The sequence below is a fragment of the Podarcis filfolensis genome (genome assembly GCF_964270895.1).
Source record: "Podarcis filfolensis genome assembly, chromosome: 16".
Classification (NCBI taxonomy): Eukaryota; Metazoa; Chordata; class Lepidosauria; order Squamata; family Lacertidae; genus Podarcis; species Podarcis filfolensis.
The window spans coordinates 22460864-22476625 of record NC_139620.1 but is presented as its reverse complement, the minus strand read 5'-3'; the positions used below and the strand labels follow the sequence as shown (position 1 = coordinate 22476625).

The window sequence follows — 15762 nt, the reverse complement described above, 5'->3', positions numbered from 1 at the left end:
ACGTGAAGGTCCAGACTGCCTCTCGCTCATTGCTGCCTCACAGTCTGGTTCTCTGGAAAATGCACACCTGCATAAGTTTGCCAAGTCGGGAGCATCCAGAGATTTCAGGGCCCTGAGACCTAGGGGCAGCCCCTGGTGATAATGCGGAGGGAGGCCCCATTTGTTGTCATTCAGGCAGCCTCTGGTGATGTCACAGGGACAGACCCAGGAGACGGAGGTTAATTGGGAGAGGGGAGCAGAGAAGGGCAGACCCCCTCCCCCTAGAATGCCCATGCTACAATTCACAGCCAGCTCCTACTGGGCTGAAATTTGCAAGCTGCATGCACACTCTTCTTAACGATTTATTTTATTAAAGGCACTCTCACTCACCTGGAGATTCAAGCCCTGCTACTCAGGGGGTCAAAGGCCAGGGTAAAGAGGTGCATCTTTAGCATACGGCTGAAATTATGCCAATGAAGGTGCCAAGCACACTTCTGTGGGGAGGCAGTTCCACAACTTAGGGGCTGCCACAGAGAAGGCCCTCTCCTGGGCTACCCACCCACCACCCACGTCCAAGGATGGTGGACCTAGCAAGAGGGACCCATTTTACTATATTTTGAAGTAAGCAGTATTACCATCTAAAGAAGGGGTCACTGACTTCAGAGTTTAGAATTAGCTAACTGCACCACTGTATTCATGGAGGCCGTGACAAACAGAGGCGAAACGTGTTTTCAGTCAGAGGCAATACTGAACACCAGCTGCTGGGAATCACAAGTGCTGTTGTGCTTTTGGGCTTCCCATTCAGGCATCTGGTTGGCCAATGTGAGAACAGGATACTGGACTAGATGGGTCACTAGGCTGATGCAAGTGCTGGGTGATTCTGATGTCCTTATGAATAGCAGTAAGAAAGGGCTGTTGCCTTCGTGCCCAGCCTGTGAACTTCCTGGAGCCACCTGATAGGCCACCGTAGGGATACGGGAAGCTGTATTCCACAGTGGCCAATCAGGTGGCTCCAGGAAGCTGGACTGGACAGCTTTTTTTGCCAGACCCAGCTATGGGACTCTTTGGATGCTCTTATGGTCGACATGCGTTTGGAAATAGGTAAGCCAGTGTGGTGTAGTGGTTAAGAGCAGTGGACTCGTAATCTGGTGAACCAGGTTCGCGTCTCCGCTCCTCCACATGCAGCTGCTGGGTGACCTTGGGCTACTCACACTTCTCTGAAGTCTCTCAGCCCCACTCACCTCACAGAGTGTTTGTTGTGGGGGAGGAAGGGAAAGGAGAATGTTAGCCGCTTTGAGACTCCTTCGGGTAGTGAAAAAGCGGGATATCAAATCCAAACTCTTCTAAAAGCCAGGCAGATCAGAAACAAACCAGCAACGACAGGGTTCCTCAGAACTTCTTTTTGGAAATGTTTATTTTATGAAAGGCATTCTTTCCATACAAAAAAAAAATAGTATAAAAAATTAAATATTTAAATATTGCACAATATATTATTCATTCGAGACACGTTCTTTCTAAAGTCATATAAAACAAGTCATATAAAATCCTGCGCTCTTCAGAGCATTACTGCTTGTCTTAGCCCACCCGGGGGGCGGGGGGGAGAGAGACAAGCATCCATGCCGCGCACCGGAACACATCCCTCTCGCCGGCGAGAGGGGGGCATTTCGGCAGCGGTGGGGCAGGTGGGGCACTGCCTCTTGCACTTCTGCCGACTGAGGCGGGTGCTTCACCCCGCCTCATGGGTGGGCCGGCAGTGCGTGTGGGTTAAAATGGCGGGAAAGTGGCCTCTCCCTTAGTAGAACTGCATAGAAGGGAGTAGCAAGTGCTGTCAGAATCTTTGCCTGGACTTCCTTTCAGTGGAAGGCACATTGGCTACCCTATTGCCAAAGATCAAATAAATATACTCTATTATTATTATTATTATTATTATTATTATTATTATTATTAAATTATATTTATACAACAAAAACAAATCACTAAACATTAAATATCCTCACACCATCCCTCCAAGGAGGTAGGTCATAGTTGGAGTTCTGATGGCTAAGCATAGGTAGGTTATTTCCTCATATCTTGAGGGGGGGGGGGAGAGGTGGGCCACCTCTGGTCCCATGAGTGCAACCTCTGGCATGAAGAAGGCACGGACTGCAGCGAACTGTCCAAATGGGTCAGCTGAGTGCAAAGCAAATTCAAGCATTTTAAAAATCGGGTCCCAGACCGCCACTATATTGCACCGTACATTGCTGGGAAATGTCAACATTCACCAGTCAGTCTGAGGATTCCTTCCGAGACACATTCTTTTTTTTTTTTTTGGAACAGGACCAAAGGCTCTTCTTGCCAGAAAAGTCTCCCCAGCCCCAACTTTAATATCACACGAGGCAAAGTGCCTTTTTTATTTCCCCAAGAGTTTCAAGAATATATTTCTATCTCTGTATCATGCAGTGTTTTAAACTATGATGTTTCGGTTCTGGCATTTTGACTCTTGGTATCCATGAAGTTGGGAAGTGGCCATAGCTCAGTGGCATCTGAGGTCAGGAGGTCCCAGACTAAGGTCCTGGAGAGCTGCTGCCAATCAGTGTAGACAACACTAAACTAGATGGACCCATTAGCCTGACTCTGTATAAAGCAGCTTCCTATTTTCCTATAATTGCTGTGTCGTCGTTTTCAATCTCTACTGTGGAATGGGTGGTTTTAAAAATGCATACATACTTTTTAAAATTGCTTGCTCATCTGCGTTTGTGGTTTTCCATATGTTATATTTTCGCCTGTTCTAACAACTATTGATATACTCACGGAGTTGCAACTATGAAGAGCTGTTATTATAATAATAACAATACCGCCTAATAAATATTATAGCTGTAGAATCATGCCTAATCTTGAGCTGCTGGTTATTTCTTAAAATAAATATACAAACACCTGCAGGAAACTGTGGACCCTTTGAGAAAGCTTGGCTCCATTACGATTCATAACTCTTGGGCGATATTGCTGTCTGCCCCCATCCCCATTAAAAAGGGAGGGGGGAAGCCCAGGCATTCTGCTTTGTGCCTATGCCAATATTTAAACGCATGGCTACTACTGCTAATCCTCATTACCCATTGCTCAACACTGAAAAGAGTTGGGCGGCAAGAGACCCCAAATCACATTGAAACTGGCCAGTGTCAACATCTGAGACTGAACACGGTAAAAAAAGAAATCTTAAGTTCTGAGCGTGAGAAAATAACCCTTTCTCGGAGGGTTGAAAGTGTATTACATCATCTTGCCATAATCCTAAGGACAACCCTGTAAGGTAGGTCAGCTATTATTATCAGTATTGCAGATCGGCATGGTGTCAGGTAAGGCAGAGAGAAAGACAAGAAGGCTCACCCACACTTAACTTTTGCCCTGTGCTTTCTAGCACAGACCCGCGGTTTTCCAGTCCGTGTCCAAGCCAGTGGTGTGTGGTCAGTCAACTAGGGGAACTAGGCTAGTCCCCTAAATGTTCCCCAGGCGCCTCCTTCCCAAAGCCTGGGAATCTTTTGTCTGGCTTAGGGAGGGAGGCAGGATGTGGCAATGTCACGCACACAATGTTGCGTCCCCCACCCCAAATTGCCCTCGCCAGCTGGCACCTCTGGACCTAACTTTTCCCCTATGAAAAATTGCAACCAGCGTTGTGGTTGCTGTTTTGCCCTGCAAGTTCCCCCAGGAAAACCTGCTGAATTGGAATCATACAGAATCAGAGAGTTGGAAGGGTCCCTGAGGATCATCTAGCCCAACCCCCTGCAATGCAGGAATGTGCAGCTGTCCCATACGGGGATCGAACCTGCAACCTTGGCGTTATCAGCACCACGCTCTGACCAACTGAGCTATCCAGCGACAAACAGCAATTTAGGTTTCAGAGGCAAAATTCAGTGGTGAAAAAATGGGGGGGGGGGTTGCTGGGAAAGCACTGGGACGAAAAAGAAAAAGAAAAAGTGCTTGGCCAGGGAACTTTAAAGCATGGATCAGTGCCTTGTAATGCAGAGCAAAGCTGTGTGTAGATGAGCCCAGAGACAGACAGACAGACAGACAGACAGACAGACAGACAGGGACAGGCTTAGCGACGGCCACTTAGTGAGATGGGCTGCAATCCTAACCTGGTTTGTTCAGAAGCAAGTCCTGCTGGATTCAACGGGGCTTACTCCCAGGTAAGTAAGGCTAGGAGTGCAGCCTGAATCACTCAGGGTAGCAGGAGCTTCCCTGCTCCACATACAGGCTCAGGACTGAGCACCGTTTTGAACCCCTTTGACCATCCTGACTGTGAGTAGTGAAGACTGTAAAACTAAGTAACTGCGAACAGGTGTGCAAAAGCTTATCATATCACGGTGAGGTAGCTGAGGTTGGTGGGTGTGCTCGGCCCCCCTCCCCCCAGTAAACATTTCTCCAGAACTCTGCAGCCCCTCCCAGCTTTCCTGATCTGGAAAGGAAAAAGACCCATGGGGAGGAAAGACTGTATGATGTCATCCCCAGGGCTATGGATACAACCCAAAACACATTGGGTTGACGCTGCAGACAAAGAGTTCTTAGCATGGTCTCACGCGAAAGCTCATCTCTGCCTGTGGCATTTCCCCAAGGCCTGAGCGATGAGCGGGATGGTCTCTGTGTACATCCTCAGGGCCCAGCAGCCCTGCTTCTTCTTCTCAAATGCTCCCGTTTCCTCCGAGCCGTAGGTAACCTTCACGTCAGTGACTTTGTACTCGGAGCACAACAGGCAGGTGAGGTTGGCTAGGAGGCCTCGCGTCTTGGCGGTGGTGTTGCTGAGCCGTTCCAGCAGGTCCTTCCTGTCGTTGTTCTCCTGGTCTCTGGTGATGTTGCCCAGGGAGGCGTTGAAAAAGGTGAAGATCTTGTACAGCGAGATCAGCATCTCTTTCCTGGTCCGGTTGTCGAAGGAGGGGAAAGTGTCTTTGGAGACGCAAAGCGATTTCACCTCCGCTCTGTTGAAGGGGGAGCCTTGGCTCTCCAGCTGCTCAGGATAGAAGGAGGAACCAAATTAAGAGCTGGCGTTGATACCCATTTTACTTTACTTTATGCTGCTTTAAAAAGAATACCCTTGTTCTACACATCTGGCCAAAAATAGTCAGGAGAGCATGAGACACTTAATCTCGGGTTGTGGGTTCAAGTCTTACGTTTCTGCATCGCACGGGGTTGAATAAGATGACCCTCATGGTCCCTTCTAACTCTACAATTCTATGATTCTATGATCTGGATAATGTGCTTTTATCTTTCATAATGTTTCTTTAATGCAGGCCATTGGCAGTAACAATCATGATTTGAGAGCGGGAACCAATGTTTTTAAAGCGCCTTTGTTAAATCCCACCTAAAACCAAATTAAGAAGCACATTTCTGGAAGTGGATTAATCTGCTGATTTCAGTTTCTCCTTCCCATCTTAGGTTCAGCTTGACACATTTCCGTATCTGTTGGTGATTTGATTTTAATTTTTAAGGTCCCCATACAAACTCATCAGCGATTAAGGATGACTTCCTCCTAGCACGTATATTTTTGCATGCAATTGCCCCTTGTGTATGCATTTTTAAAAATCAATTTCCCCTGACATAATGCATTTTTGTATATTGTTTTTTACTAAGATATTCATTCTGATGCAAACTTTAATAAATGCACATTTTTTGTTGAAGGACCACATTCCCTTATGAATAACCTTCTGGAAGGGCGTGTGGCATTGGCGGGCGGGACCAGAAGCAAAAGTTCGCAGAGCAACGAATGCAAATTTGTACAATAGACTGGTTTCTACACATACACTCTCTCTCTCCATCCTCCGTCCAGGAGAGTAAGGAGCATCATCAGAATTCAGGGACATATCCTGGCCAGGCAAAAACACTCAAGGAGGGTGCAAATCAGGTGTGGCCTGGGGAGAGTCCCGAGGGCCAGCTAGACTGCCCTGGAGGGCCACATTCCTGTGCCTGAAGTGCCAAAACTTACATAGGCATCAAAGAGACCCGGGGCCGACAAATTGAGACGTGTCACTTGGCACTTAATTTGATTGAAGACTGTTTCTCCGCAAGGGCCAATGTTGTCGCACATGAGGTTCCGCCTGTTCCTCAGGAGGGGTTTTCCGGGCACCAGTCGGCAGTGCATGGCTAGCAGCAAAGGAACAACTCCTGTGCGGAAGAGGAGGAGGAGGAAAGGATGCGTCAGGATTTGCTGTCCAGTAGGGAAACAATGTGCCCCAGAACCAAACATACAGCAAGTAAAGAAAGAGAAGCAGGAGGCTCTGGGTGCTTATATGCCGCTCAGGCTTGTGTTCTGATGCATTTCAAATGCCAAACGCTACCCAGGGCTAACTGTGCAACAGAGCCAACTTTGCCTAATGCACACATGTATTTTTCACTTAAGGGACACGGGTTAAACCACAGAGCCCAGGGCTTGCCGATCAGAAGGTCGGCGGTTCGAATCCCCGCGACGGGGTGAGCGCCCGTTGCTAGGTCCCTGCTCCTGCCAACCTAGCAGTTCGAAAGCATGAAGTGCAAGTAGATAAATAGTTCCCGCTCCGGCGGGAAGGTAAACGGCGTTTCCGTGCACTGCTCTGGTTTGCCAGAAGCAGCTTAGTCATGCTGGCCACATGACCTGGAAGCTGTACACCGGCTCCCTCGGCCAGTAAAGTGAGATGAGCGCCGCAACCCCAGAGTTGGTCACGACTGGACCTAATGGTCAGGGGTCCCTTTACCTTTACTTTTAGTTATTCACTTATTTTGCAAGGAATTCCCCCTGCCATAATGCATCTTTGTGCATTATTTTCATGAATGCAGATAAAAGAAAGGACTTCTTCAGGAAGTGCAGTGTTAAACTGTGGAACTCACTGCTGCAGTGATGGTCACCAACTTGGATGTCATTGTTGTTGTTGTTGTTATACCTTTGAAAGAGGACTGGACAAATTCATGCGAGGACAATGTTCTCAACGGCTGCTAGTCACAGTGGCTATCCTCTGCCTCCACTGTGAGAACAGGGTTAATTTTAAAATTATCAACCCCTTACGTTGTTTTCTTACTGCTTTAATATAATTATTTTATATTTCTCACTGTTTAATAGTGTGCTTAATGTATCCTATTGTGTTTTACGTGCTCTGTTTTGCTTCCTACCTTCCATACTGGTTATTGAGCGAAATAAATATATAAATGAAAAATATAGATGTGAAACAGCTGGGCCATTGGTGGCCCTCTGGGTTTCCCCCTCCCCAAACACCACCAGTCCTGAGAGTGAATTGCAAATGCCCTCTCCTTACTCTCCCCTGGTTTTCTTTACTCTCTGCTCCTCCTCTTCCAGGCTACTATAGCTGGATGTGTACCTCCCTCGCTGGCCACCCACAGCTCCCATGTGCTACTGTTTGATTCGTGCAGCCTTGTGCAGACCTTGCCCAGCCAACGTCACCAGAATTCCCCTCGGTTCTGAGTGACGGGTGGCAACCTTCCCAGATTTCATAACCGCAGGCCAAACAATGTCAAATATGCAAAGCGGTTCCTACCGGGAACATCTCCAGCTCAGCATCAAAGCAGCAATTTGGGAAAACCTCTTCCCTCATTTCACTGTTATTTCTCTTTTAGACAGTCGGAGGAGGACTGTGCGCTAGGCAGGTGTGCCACAAAAGTAAAAAAAAAAGCAGGGCATAGGAAGCTACCTTATACTAACAAGCTTAATATTGTCTGCACTGACTGGCAGCAGCTCCTTAGGTCTCAGGCAAGGGACATTCCCAGCCCTACCTGGAGATGCCAGGAACTGAACATTAGGACCATCTGCATGTGAAATAGTTGCGCTACCCCCTTCGCTATAGTCTTTCCCCATTGGTCCATCCAACTCAGTACAGTGGTACCTCGGGTTAAGTACTTAATTCGTTCTGGAGGTCCGTTCTTCACCTGAAACTGTTCTTAACCTGAAGCACCACTTTAGCTAATGGGGCCTCCCGCTGCCACCGCACCACGATTTCTGTTCTCATCCTGAAGCAAAGTTCTTAACCCGAGGTACTATTTCTGGGTTAGCGGAGTCTGTAACTTGAAGCGTCTGTAACCTGAAGCGCCTGTAACCCGAGGTACCACTGAATTATTAAGGGTTTGGCAGTCAAGCCTGATGAGGAATGGTTGAAGGAGCTTGGCATGTTCAGCGTGGAAAAGAGGCGACAGAGAGGAGATATGATAGTCATCTTCAAATATCTTAAGAACTGTCACGTGGAAGATGCAGCAAGCTTAAACCAACGGCTTCAAGTTACAAGAAGGGAGATTCCAATGGAATACCAGGAAGGACTTTCTGACTGCAAGAGCTGTTCAATAATGGAACAGGGTCTCCCTAAAGAGGTTGTGGACTCTCCTTCATTTGGAGTTTTTAAGCAGAGGTTGGATGGGCGTCTGTCAGGGATGCTTTAGCTGAGATTCCTGCATTGCAGGGGGTTGGATGAGATGACCCTTGGGTAGGGTTGCCAGACTTCCCCGGTTCCCGGGGACAGTCCCCGGATTTGCAAATCTGTCCCCGGGAAACGTGGCAGCAGCAGCCTCAGCAGCCCAGAGCAAGCCTGTTAGCGCTGCTCACTGCCGTGGCGCCCACCATTTTTCCTGTGCCATGGCAGCAAGCATATCCTGAAGCCAGCCAGAGCCAACTGCACTACCAGGCTGGCCCCTCTTGGGCAACGGCTGCCCGCCCATGACTCCCGAGCCTCCCCTGATCTGTCAGAACACAGGGGGAAAGGGGAAGGAGATCGGGGAAGACTCGGGCACGGGGCACACCATTGCCCAGTCTCTGTGTATTTATGTTTCACAGGGTGCGAAAGAAGGGCTTTGCACCCTTATACAATATGCATGTGTGCTTGGGCCCAGCGTCTTTTGCCTGACCATCCTCACTACTGACTCCCTGTTGCTTTTCAGCTTCAAAAAAAATAGTGTCCCCGGATTCATTGAAAAAAATCTGGTAACCATACCCTTGGGGGTCTCTCCCAACTCTATGATTCTAGGATTTTATGACTGGCAGTGGCTCTCCAGGATTTCAGGCAGGGAACCCCTCTATTAACACCACTGAGCTAGACCATATAACACCGGTCTTGAAAGACCTACATTGGCTCCCAGTACGTTTCCGAGCACAATTCAAAGTGTTGATGCTGACCTTTAAAGCCCTAAACGGCCTCGGTCCAGTATGCCTGAAGGAGCGTCTCCACCCCCATCATTCTGCCCGGACGCTGAGGTCCAGCGCCAAGGGCCTTCTGGCGGTTCCCTCATTGCGAGAAGCAAAGCTACAGGGAACCAGGCAGAGGGCCTTCTCGGTGGTGGCACCCGCCCTGTGGAACGCCCTTCTAGCAGATGTCAAAGCGATAAACAACCACCTGACATTCAGAAGACATCTGAAGGCAGCCCTGTTCAGGGAAGTTTTTAACGTGTGATATTTTACTGTATTTTTGGTTTCTATGGAAGCCGCCCAGAGTGGCTGGGGAGGCCCAGCCAGATGGGCGGGGTATAAATAATAAATTATTATTATTATTATTATTATTATTATTATTATTATTACCCCTTCCTGGAGATTGAATGTGAGGTCATTCTGCATGCAAAGCAGGAGCTACGCCCCTTCCCTTGAGGAACACAGGAAGTTGCTTTATATGGAGCCAGACCATTGGTTGGTCTAGCTCAGTGCTGTCTATACTGACAGCCAGAAGCTCTCCAGGGGTTCTCACAGGGGTGTTTAAGAAACCTCAGAGGCCCTGGATGTCGTCAGACTCCTGCTCCCATCACTCACACGGCTAAGATGCAGTAGGGCTGCCGTATGTCCAAATTTTCCCAGACTGGGATTTCAGATGTGGCATTGACATCCAAGGGGGATTTTCTAAAGGCAGCACCTTATCCTGGATCTTTGGCAAGTCAATCAAAAAATTGCAGGGTTGTTGGGGTCTTCCTTTAAAAAAGCTCAAGGCGTCCTGGTTTTTACTTTTTGAAATACAGTCGTACCTCGGAAGTTGCGACTGGAACGTTTTGGCACCCAAACGCCACAAACCCGGAAGTGAGTGTTCCAGTTTGCGACCGTTTTTTGGAAGCTGAACGTCCAACGTGGCTTCTGCGGCTTCCAACTGAGTGCAGGATTGGTTTCCGAATGTTTTGGAAGTCAAATGGACTTCCGGAACCGATTCTGTTCAGCTCCCCAGGTACGACTGTATGGCAACCCTAAGCTGTAGCCCAACAACATCTTGAGAGACACAGGTTCCCTATCCTGGACCTGTTTAATGACCAAGACATACTACATGCCATCCCATATACTCCTTAAATAACTATTGTCTGGGAGTGACCAGTGACTTACAGAAAGCTCGATCGAAAGAGCAGGGGGGTCAAACACAAAGAGGAGCTTGGTGGGCTCAGCCTCGTGGGGCCAAGGAGGACAGTAAGGGGTTAACTGAGTGGTGGGGAGAAGCGGCAAAGCGTCTGGGTATAAGGCAGGGGGAAGTTGGCCAAATGTGTGGACGAGAGCAAGACAGAGAATGGAGCACATTTGCAAGCAGACCTTCCATGTGTCCCTATTTTCCAGGGACAGCCTCGGATTTACAGAAGCTGCCCCAGTTCCTTGCAATGTCCCAATTTTTGATATTACGCCCCTATTTTCACTGGAGAAATATTGGAGGGCATGGATGGACGTCCCTCAGTGCTGGATTCAACCCTGTGGAGGCCCCTAGGCAATCAAAATCTCAGGGTGGGGAGGAGAGAGCCTCGTGGGTGAGCTCTAGCGGGATAACATTGAACTAAGGAAGATTGGTTGCAATTTGCTCTCAAGGTCAAATCAATATTATTTTTGATCCGTTGTCAAGAGGCCCCTAAAATAAGGTTACAAGGCGTCCTCGTTTCCCGGGGACAGTCCCTGGATTTACAAATCAGTCCCCTGACAAAATCCTATCATTCCTATTGAAATTGAAAAGTGTCCCCAAATTCATTGGGGGGGAAAATCTGGTAACCTTACCCTAAAAGGCGTGGGCCCCATAAGCTTGGACACTGGCCCCCTATTTTCACCAGAGAAATGTTGGAAGGTATGTGAAAGGAGACAGAAAGCAGGGGGAACTGGAAGGGCAGAAGATTTCTCCAAAGAGAATTGCAGAGGCTACTTCCAGCCAACTAGATCCACTCAAGGTGGCAGGGAGAGGAGGTTTAGTACCAGTGGGTATGTGCCAAGGCTGGGCATGACGTCTAGGCAAAGACAATATGGTGCACAAGCTGAGCAAGGCCTAAGGGGGGCCACCAAACTCCAGAGATGTGGGCACCAGAAATTGGGAATCCTCTTGTCTGTGGGCTAAACTCTCCCCACCAAAGGTCTCAATCTGAGCCCTATTTCCCCCAAGCCATGCCCACCCACCCTTCAGACTTAAAGCAAAATCATTTGGCTGGTGCACCCGTCAGCTGATGGGATGTTGAGGAGGAGGACAGTCTTGCTCCAGGAAGAGGAAGCGGTTTCGGAAAACCGCTGCTGCTGCCAAGGAGGTTGTTTGATAAGGGAAATAGGAGCACATGACATAGGCAGTCCTGACTCAAGGAGCTGTTGGTGATAGCATCTCCCCTAAGATCTGCAGTTGATTCCATGCTAAGCATTCAGCTCTGTTCCTCAAGAGTCAGGCTGGCTGTCCAAGAGGATCACACTAATATCTCTTTGCAATGAGAGGCAGAAGCTACTCCTCAAGTGAAAGCTATTACATTTCCAAGGACGGAAGAGGTGATTTGTTGCTGGGTAGCATTCAGGTCCAACATTCCAAAAACCATCCACTTCCACATGGATGCTTACAGGAGCCCATCAGCTTCTCCTGTTGCCCTTTTTCCAGGCAGGTATTATTAGTCAGAGGTTTGATTCTGTTCGCCAATCATGGATAAAGCAGCCAAAAATTCTCTAGCCCTTTCTAAAAGGGCTTCTTGTAGCTAGTGTCAAATCCATCCATTTCTTTTGCTCTCTTGTTTCTTTCAATCTTAAATTCAGTTTGCTACATTTCAACATCATTTCCTGAATTTTTAAAGTTTAAACAATGCATGTTCCTCCCCCCACACACACACATTATACACATTTTTTGTATTAAATTTTGCCCAGTATGCCCATTTTCTTGCATCCAGTTTTGCCTTATAAAGCACATTTTTGTATACTACAAATAATCATAATCACAATCACAACCGTAATCATAATATTTTTATGCCACCCGTCTGACTGGGTTGCCCCAGCCACTCTGTACTGAGTTTTTGGTGGGAAAACTGCATTGCAAAATTGGAGAAAGTGTGAAATTTTGAAGCACGGTTACATTTCAGTTTGTATACTGTTCCAGGAAGTGCACAATAGGTAGATCCAAATTAAAATGTGAAGCAAACTGAATTTATCTCTCATCCCTACTAGTGACCATTAAAATGTCTTGTGCTGGTGAATTCTGATGGCACAGCCTTAGAATGTACACACTATAATAAATGGGTATGTTTTCTTTTGAAGGTGCTGGACAACCCTGAGGTTTTGGGGTATTATTATTATTATTGTTGTTGTTGTTGTTGTTAAAAAGCTTATCTAGGTTGCATTAATAGCCATTAATTCACCAGCTGAAGAGTTCTAGCAAGAAGTTATTCATCCCTCTAACACATGAGCTCTTGCAAAGCTTATCTTGCTTCTAGCTTTGCAGAGGGTTGGACTAGATGACCCTCAGGGTCCCTTCCGACTCTACAATTCTACCATTCTAACTGCCCTTTTAAAGGTGTCAGAGGATGCTGAGGTTTCGGGGTGGTGGTTGTTTAAACTTTTCTGGGTTTGCATTAATTAACAGCTCAGGAGCTCTAACAATAAGCTGTCCACCTCTTGGCAGCTGAGCTCTAGGAAAGCTTAGCTTGCTTATTCTAACTGCCAAACAGTTCAGGAAAATCCAGTGAAGAAAGAAATGCTCTGTAACACTGATTTAGGTAAGCCTGACCACTGGGGTGGGGGTGGGGGAGCCTGTGAAGCAGGAAAGGAGACCCAATCTAAGAATCCCAAACTGGAAGAACAGAATAATTCCTTAGAGAGGCCCAAAACCTTGTCAGGTTAGCATACCTTCATTCTAGGTTTGTTGCTCCCTATGATGGGCTGGTGGGATGCGGGTGGCACTGTGGGTTAAACCACAGAGCCTAGGACTTGCCGATCAGAAAGTCGGCGGTTCGAATCCCCGCGACGGGGTGAGCTCCCATTGCTCGGTCCCTACTCCTGCCAACCTAGCGGTTTGAAAGCACATCAAAGTGCAAGTAGATAAATAGGTACTGCTCTGGCGGGAAAGTAAACGGCGTTTCTGTGCGCTGCTGTGGTTCGCCAGAAGCGGCTTAGTCATGCTGGCCACATGACCTGGAAGTTGTACGCCGGCTCCCTCGGCCAATAAAGCGAGATGAGCACCGCAACCCCAGAGTCGGTCACGACTGGACCTAACGGTCAGGGGTCCCTTTACCTTTTTTATGATGGGCTGAATACAATCTGAGCTGCTTCAACCGCTGGATAACATTTCCCTTCTTTCCAAACTTCCTTTTGGGAGGGGAGGGGGATTAAAATGTCTAATTCGATAAGTGAAGTATTTCTCCCAAAAGCCAGAAATATGGGGAGGGGGGGGGAATCTTTCAGAAGTTGCCAGGAAGTTTAGCAGAAGTCTGCCAAAAAGAAAAAAGGGAAACCATCTTTTTCTCACGCTGCCCCAAAATGCTCAGAGTAACTAGAAGGATAGAGTTGAAAGTTCAACTGGGGTCATGCTTTGGATTGCAGAGGGCAGAAGGCGCAGACAGCGGTCCTCAGTGAACTTTGGAAAGGGAAAGGGAAAGGAGGAAAAAAAGACAACAAAGGAAAAGTAATCTGAGCTGGAGAAAGGTGGGTTACCTGAAATGATGGCTTTCATTGTAAGCTGCATCCTGGAATGACGTAAGAGAATTGGCTGTTGGCAGGAGTGTTCATTCAGAGAGTGGTGCTTAATACTTGGGGATGCCACTGGTTTATATATACTTGTGAGCCTGTGTTGTAAGAAAGGGGAGGGAGATTTCATTGAGAGTGGAAATACTGAGTTCTTCCGAAGAATGAAAATGTTGAGGTCATTACATTTGTGGTTTTTCTGGTTCCTCCCCATCAGGCCCCCCCCCACTCCACACCCGAGTGTGGCTCATTTTGGAATTGTTTGATACGAAATTAAGTGGGCAGATAAAACAACAACCATTTGAAGAAAAATCAGCTCCTGGTTTTCCCTGCCTACATGGAGACAATCATGTCACGAGTCATCGCAAGGAAAAGAGCTGTCAGACCAAAGGTTTGACATCATAGGCTCCCCCCCCCCCGCTCCATCTTCTGTTCTCACCCCACCCCTCGCCACAGAGGGGAGTGCAACTTTCACTTTTGTAGCCCGATGATTTCCCCTGGGAAAGGCACTTTCTTCAGCGTTTCCGAGAGGCCGGGTTGTACAAAGGTAGAAGCACACCCACGCATGGCCTCATTTGGTAATTATCGGGGCAAAACAAGAAGAAGAAACGGAAGCCGGTGGAGGAATTTCTGTGGAGGAAATCAAAAACCAAGAAAGTACATGAAAAGTCTGGTGTGTGTGTGTGTGTGTGTGTGTGTGTGTGTGTGTGTGTGTGAGAGAGAGAGAGAGAGAGAGAGAGAGAGAGAGAGAGAGAGATTTATTGCCCCCTGGTGGGTACTTTGGAACATCAATGGATTTGTGTAAAAAAATCCAATCCTAGAACCAGCGCTTTTTTTCTCTTTAAAAAAAAATAATGTTTAGGCTTTTGACTCAGGAAAACCACCATTTTATAGTTCATATCAGGAAAAATAAATACAGTAAATGGACAAAAGTACAAAGATTCACAAAATGTTTAGGGGTATGCGTCCCCCCAGGGAAAAAAAGCACTGCCTAGAATCCAAAGTACAAAGATGTTTAAAATCAGACACTGCAAAACACTGGCACCCACAGATATACCCTCCAACATTTCTCTGATGAAAATAGGGACGTCCTATTCCATGAGAATGAAAATAATACTAATAATGTTATTATTCGTACCCCACCCATCTGATTGGGTTGCCCCAGCCACCCAGGGCAGCTTCCAGCATATATAAAAACATAATAAAACATTTAAAAAAAAATCTTCCCTATACAGGGCTGCTTTCAGATGTCTTCTAAAGGTTATATAGTTACTTATTGTATCTGCTTGGCTCGGAGGCCACAAAACTCCATACCCTCCAACATTTATCTGATGAAAATAGGGACCCCACCCAACATTTCACCAATGAAAATAAGGAAATCTTATGGAAAAGTAAGACATTCTGGGATCAAACCAGAAACAGACGACTTCTGTAAATCTGGGACAGTCCCTGGAAAATAGGGACACTTGGAGGGTCTGCACTAACCACTATACGGTGGTACCTCGGGTTAAGAACTTAATTTGTTCTGGAGGTCCATTCTTAACCTGAAACTGTTCTTAACCTGATATACCATTTTAGCTAATGGAGCCTCCCACTGCCGCTGCACCACTGTCACACGATTAACCTGAGGTACTATTTCTGGGTTAGCGGAGTCTGTAACCTGAAGCGTATGTAATATGAAGCATCTGTAACCCGAGGTACCACTATACTGCCATGGCTAATTTGTGTGGAGCAAGAGACTTGGAAGGAAAGTAGGCGACTATACTGCATGGCAAAGTAATGGATGTAAATTTTACCCCCGTAAAGGTAAAAAAGGTAAAGGACCCCTGGACGGTTAAGTCCAGTCAAAGGCGACTATGGGGTTGCGGCGCTCATCTCACTTCAGGCCAAGGGAGCCAGCCTTTGTCCACAGACAGCTTTCC

At 47.3% G+C, this 15762-nt stretch overlaps 1 protein-coding gene across 1 annotated transcript; it reads right to left on the bottom strand.

The window, feature by feature from the left end:
* Positions 1 to 3921: 3921 nt before the first annotated feature.
* LOC310751358 (leukemia inhibitory factor-like) lies at positions 3922 to 14445 on the bottom strand. The gene is made up of 4 exons (XM_083590689.1): positions 14398 to 14445; positions 13811 to 13941; positions 5930 to 6108; positions 3922 to 4954 (listed from the first exon to the last, which is right to left on the bottom strand). Exons 2-4 carry the CDS (start codon positions 13839 to 13841, stop codon positions 4538 to 4540), a joined length of 627 nt encoding a protein of 208 aa, XP_083446815.1. The 5' UTR covers positions 13842 to 13941; positions 14398 to 14445; the 3' UTR covers positions 3922 to 4537.
* Between the last annotated feature and the right edge of the window lie 1317 nt (positions 14446 to 15762).

Excerpts from the sequence above, each read along its gene's own strand:
- LOC310751358 (XM_083590689.1), bottom strand. The coding sequence starts at position 13,841 with ATGCAGCTTACAATGAAAGCCATCATTTCAG. Across the intron at positions 6,109-13,810 it reads AATGAAAGCCATCATTTCAG|GAGTTGTTCCTTTGCTGCTA; the intron begins GTAACCCACCTT and ends TCTTCCGCACAG. Across the intron at positions 4,955-5,929 it reads CGGGTCTCTTTGATGCCTAT|CTGGAGAGCCAAGGCTCCCC; the intron begins GTAAGTTTTGGC and ends TATCCTGAGCAG.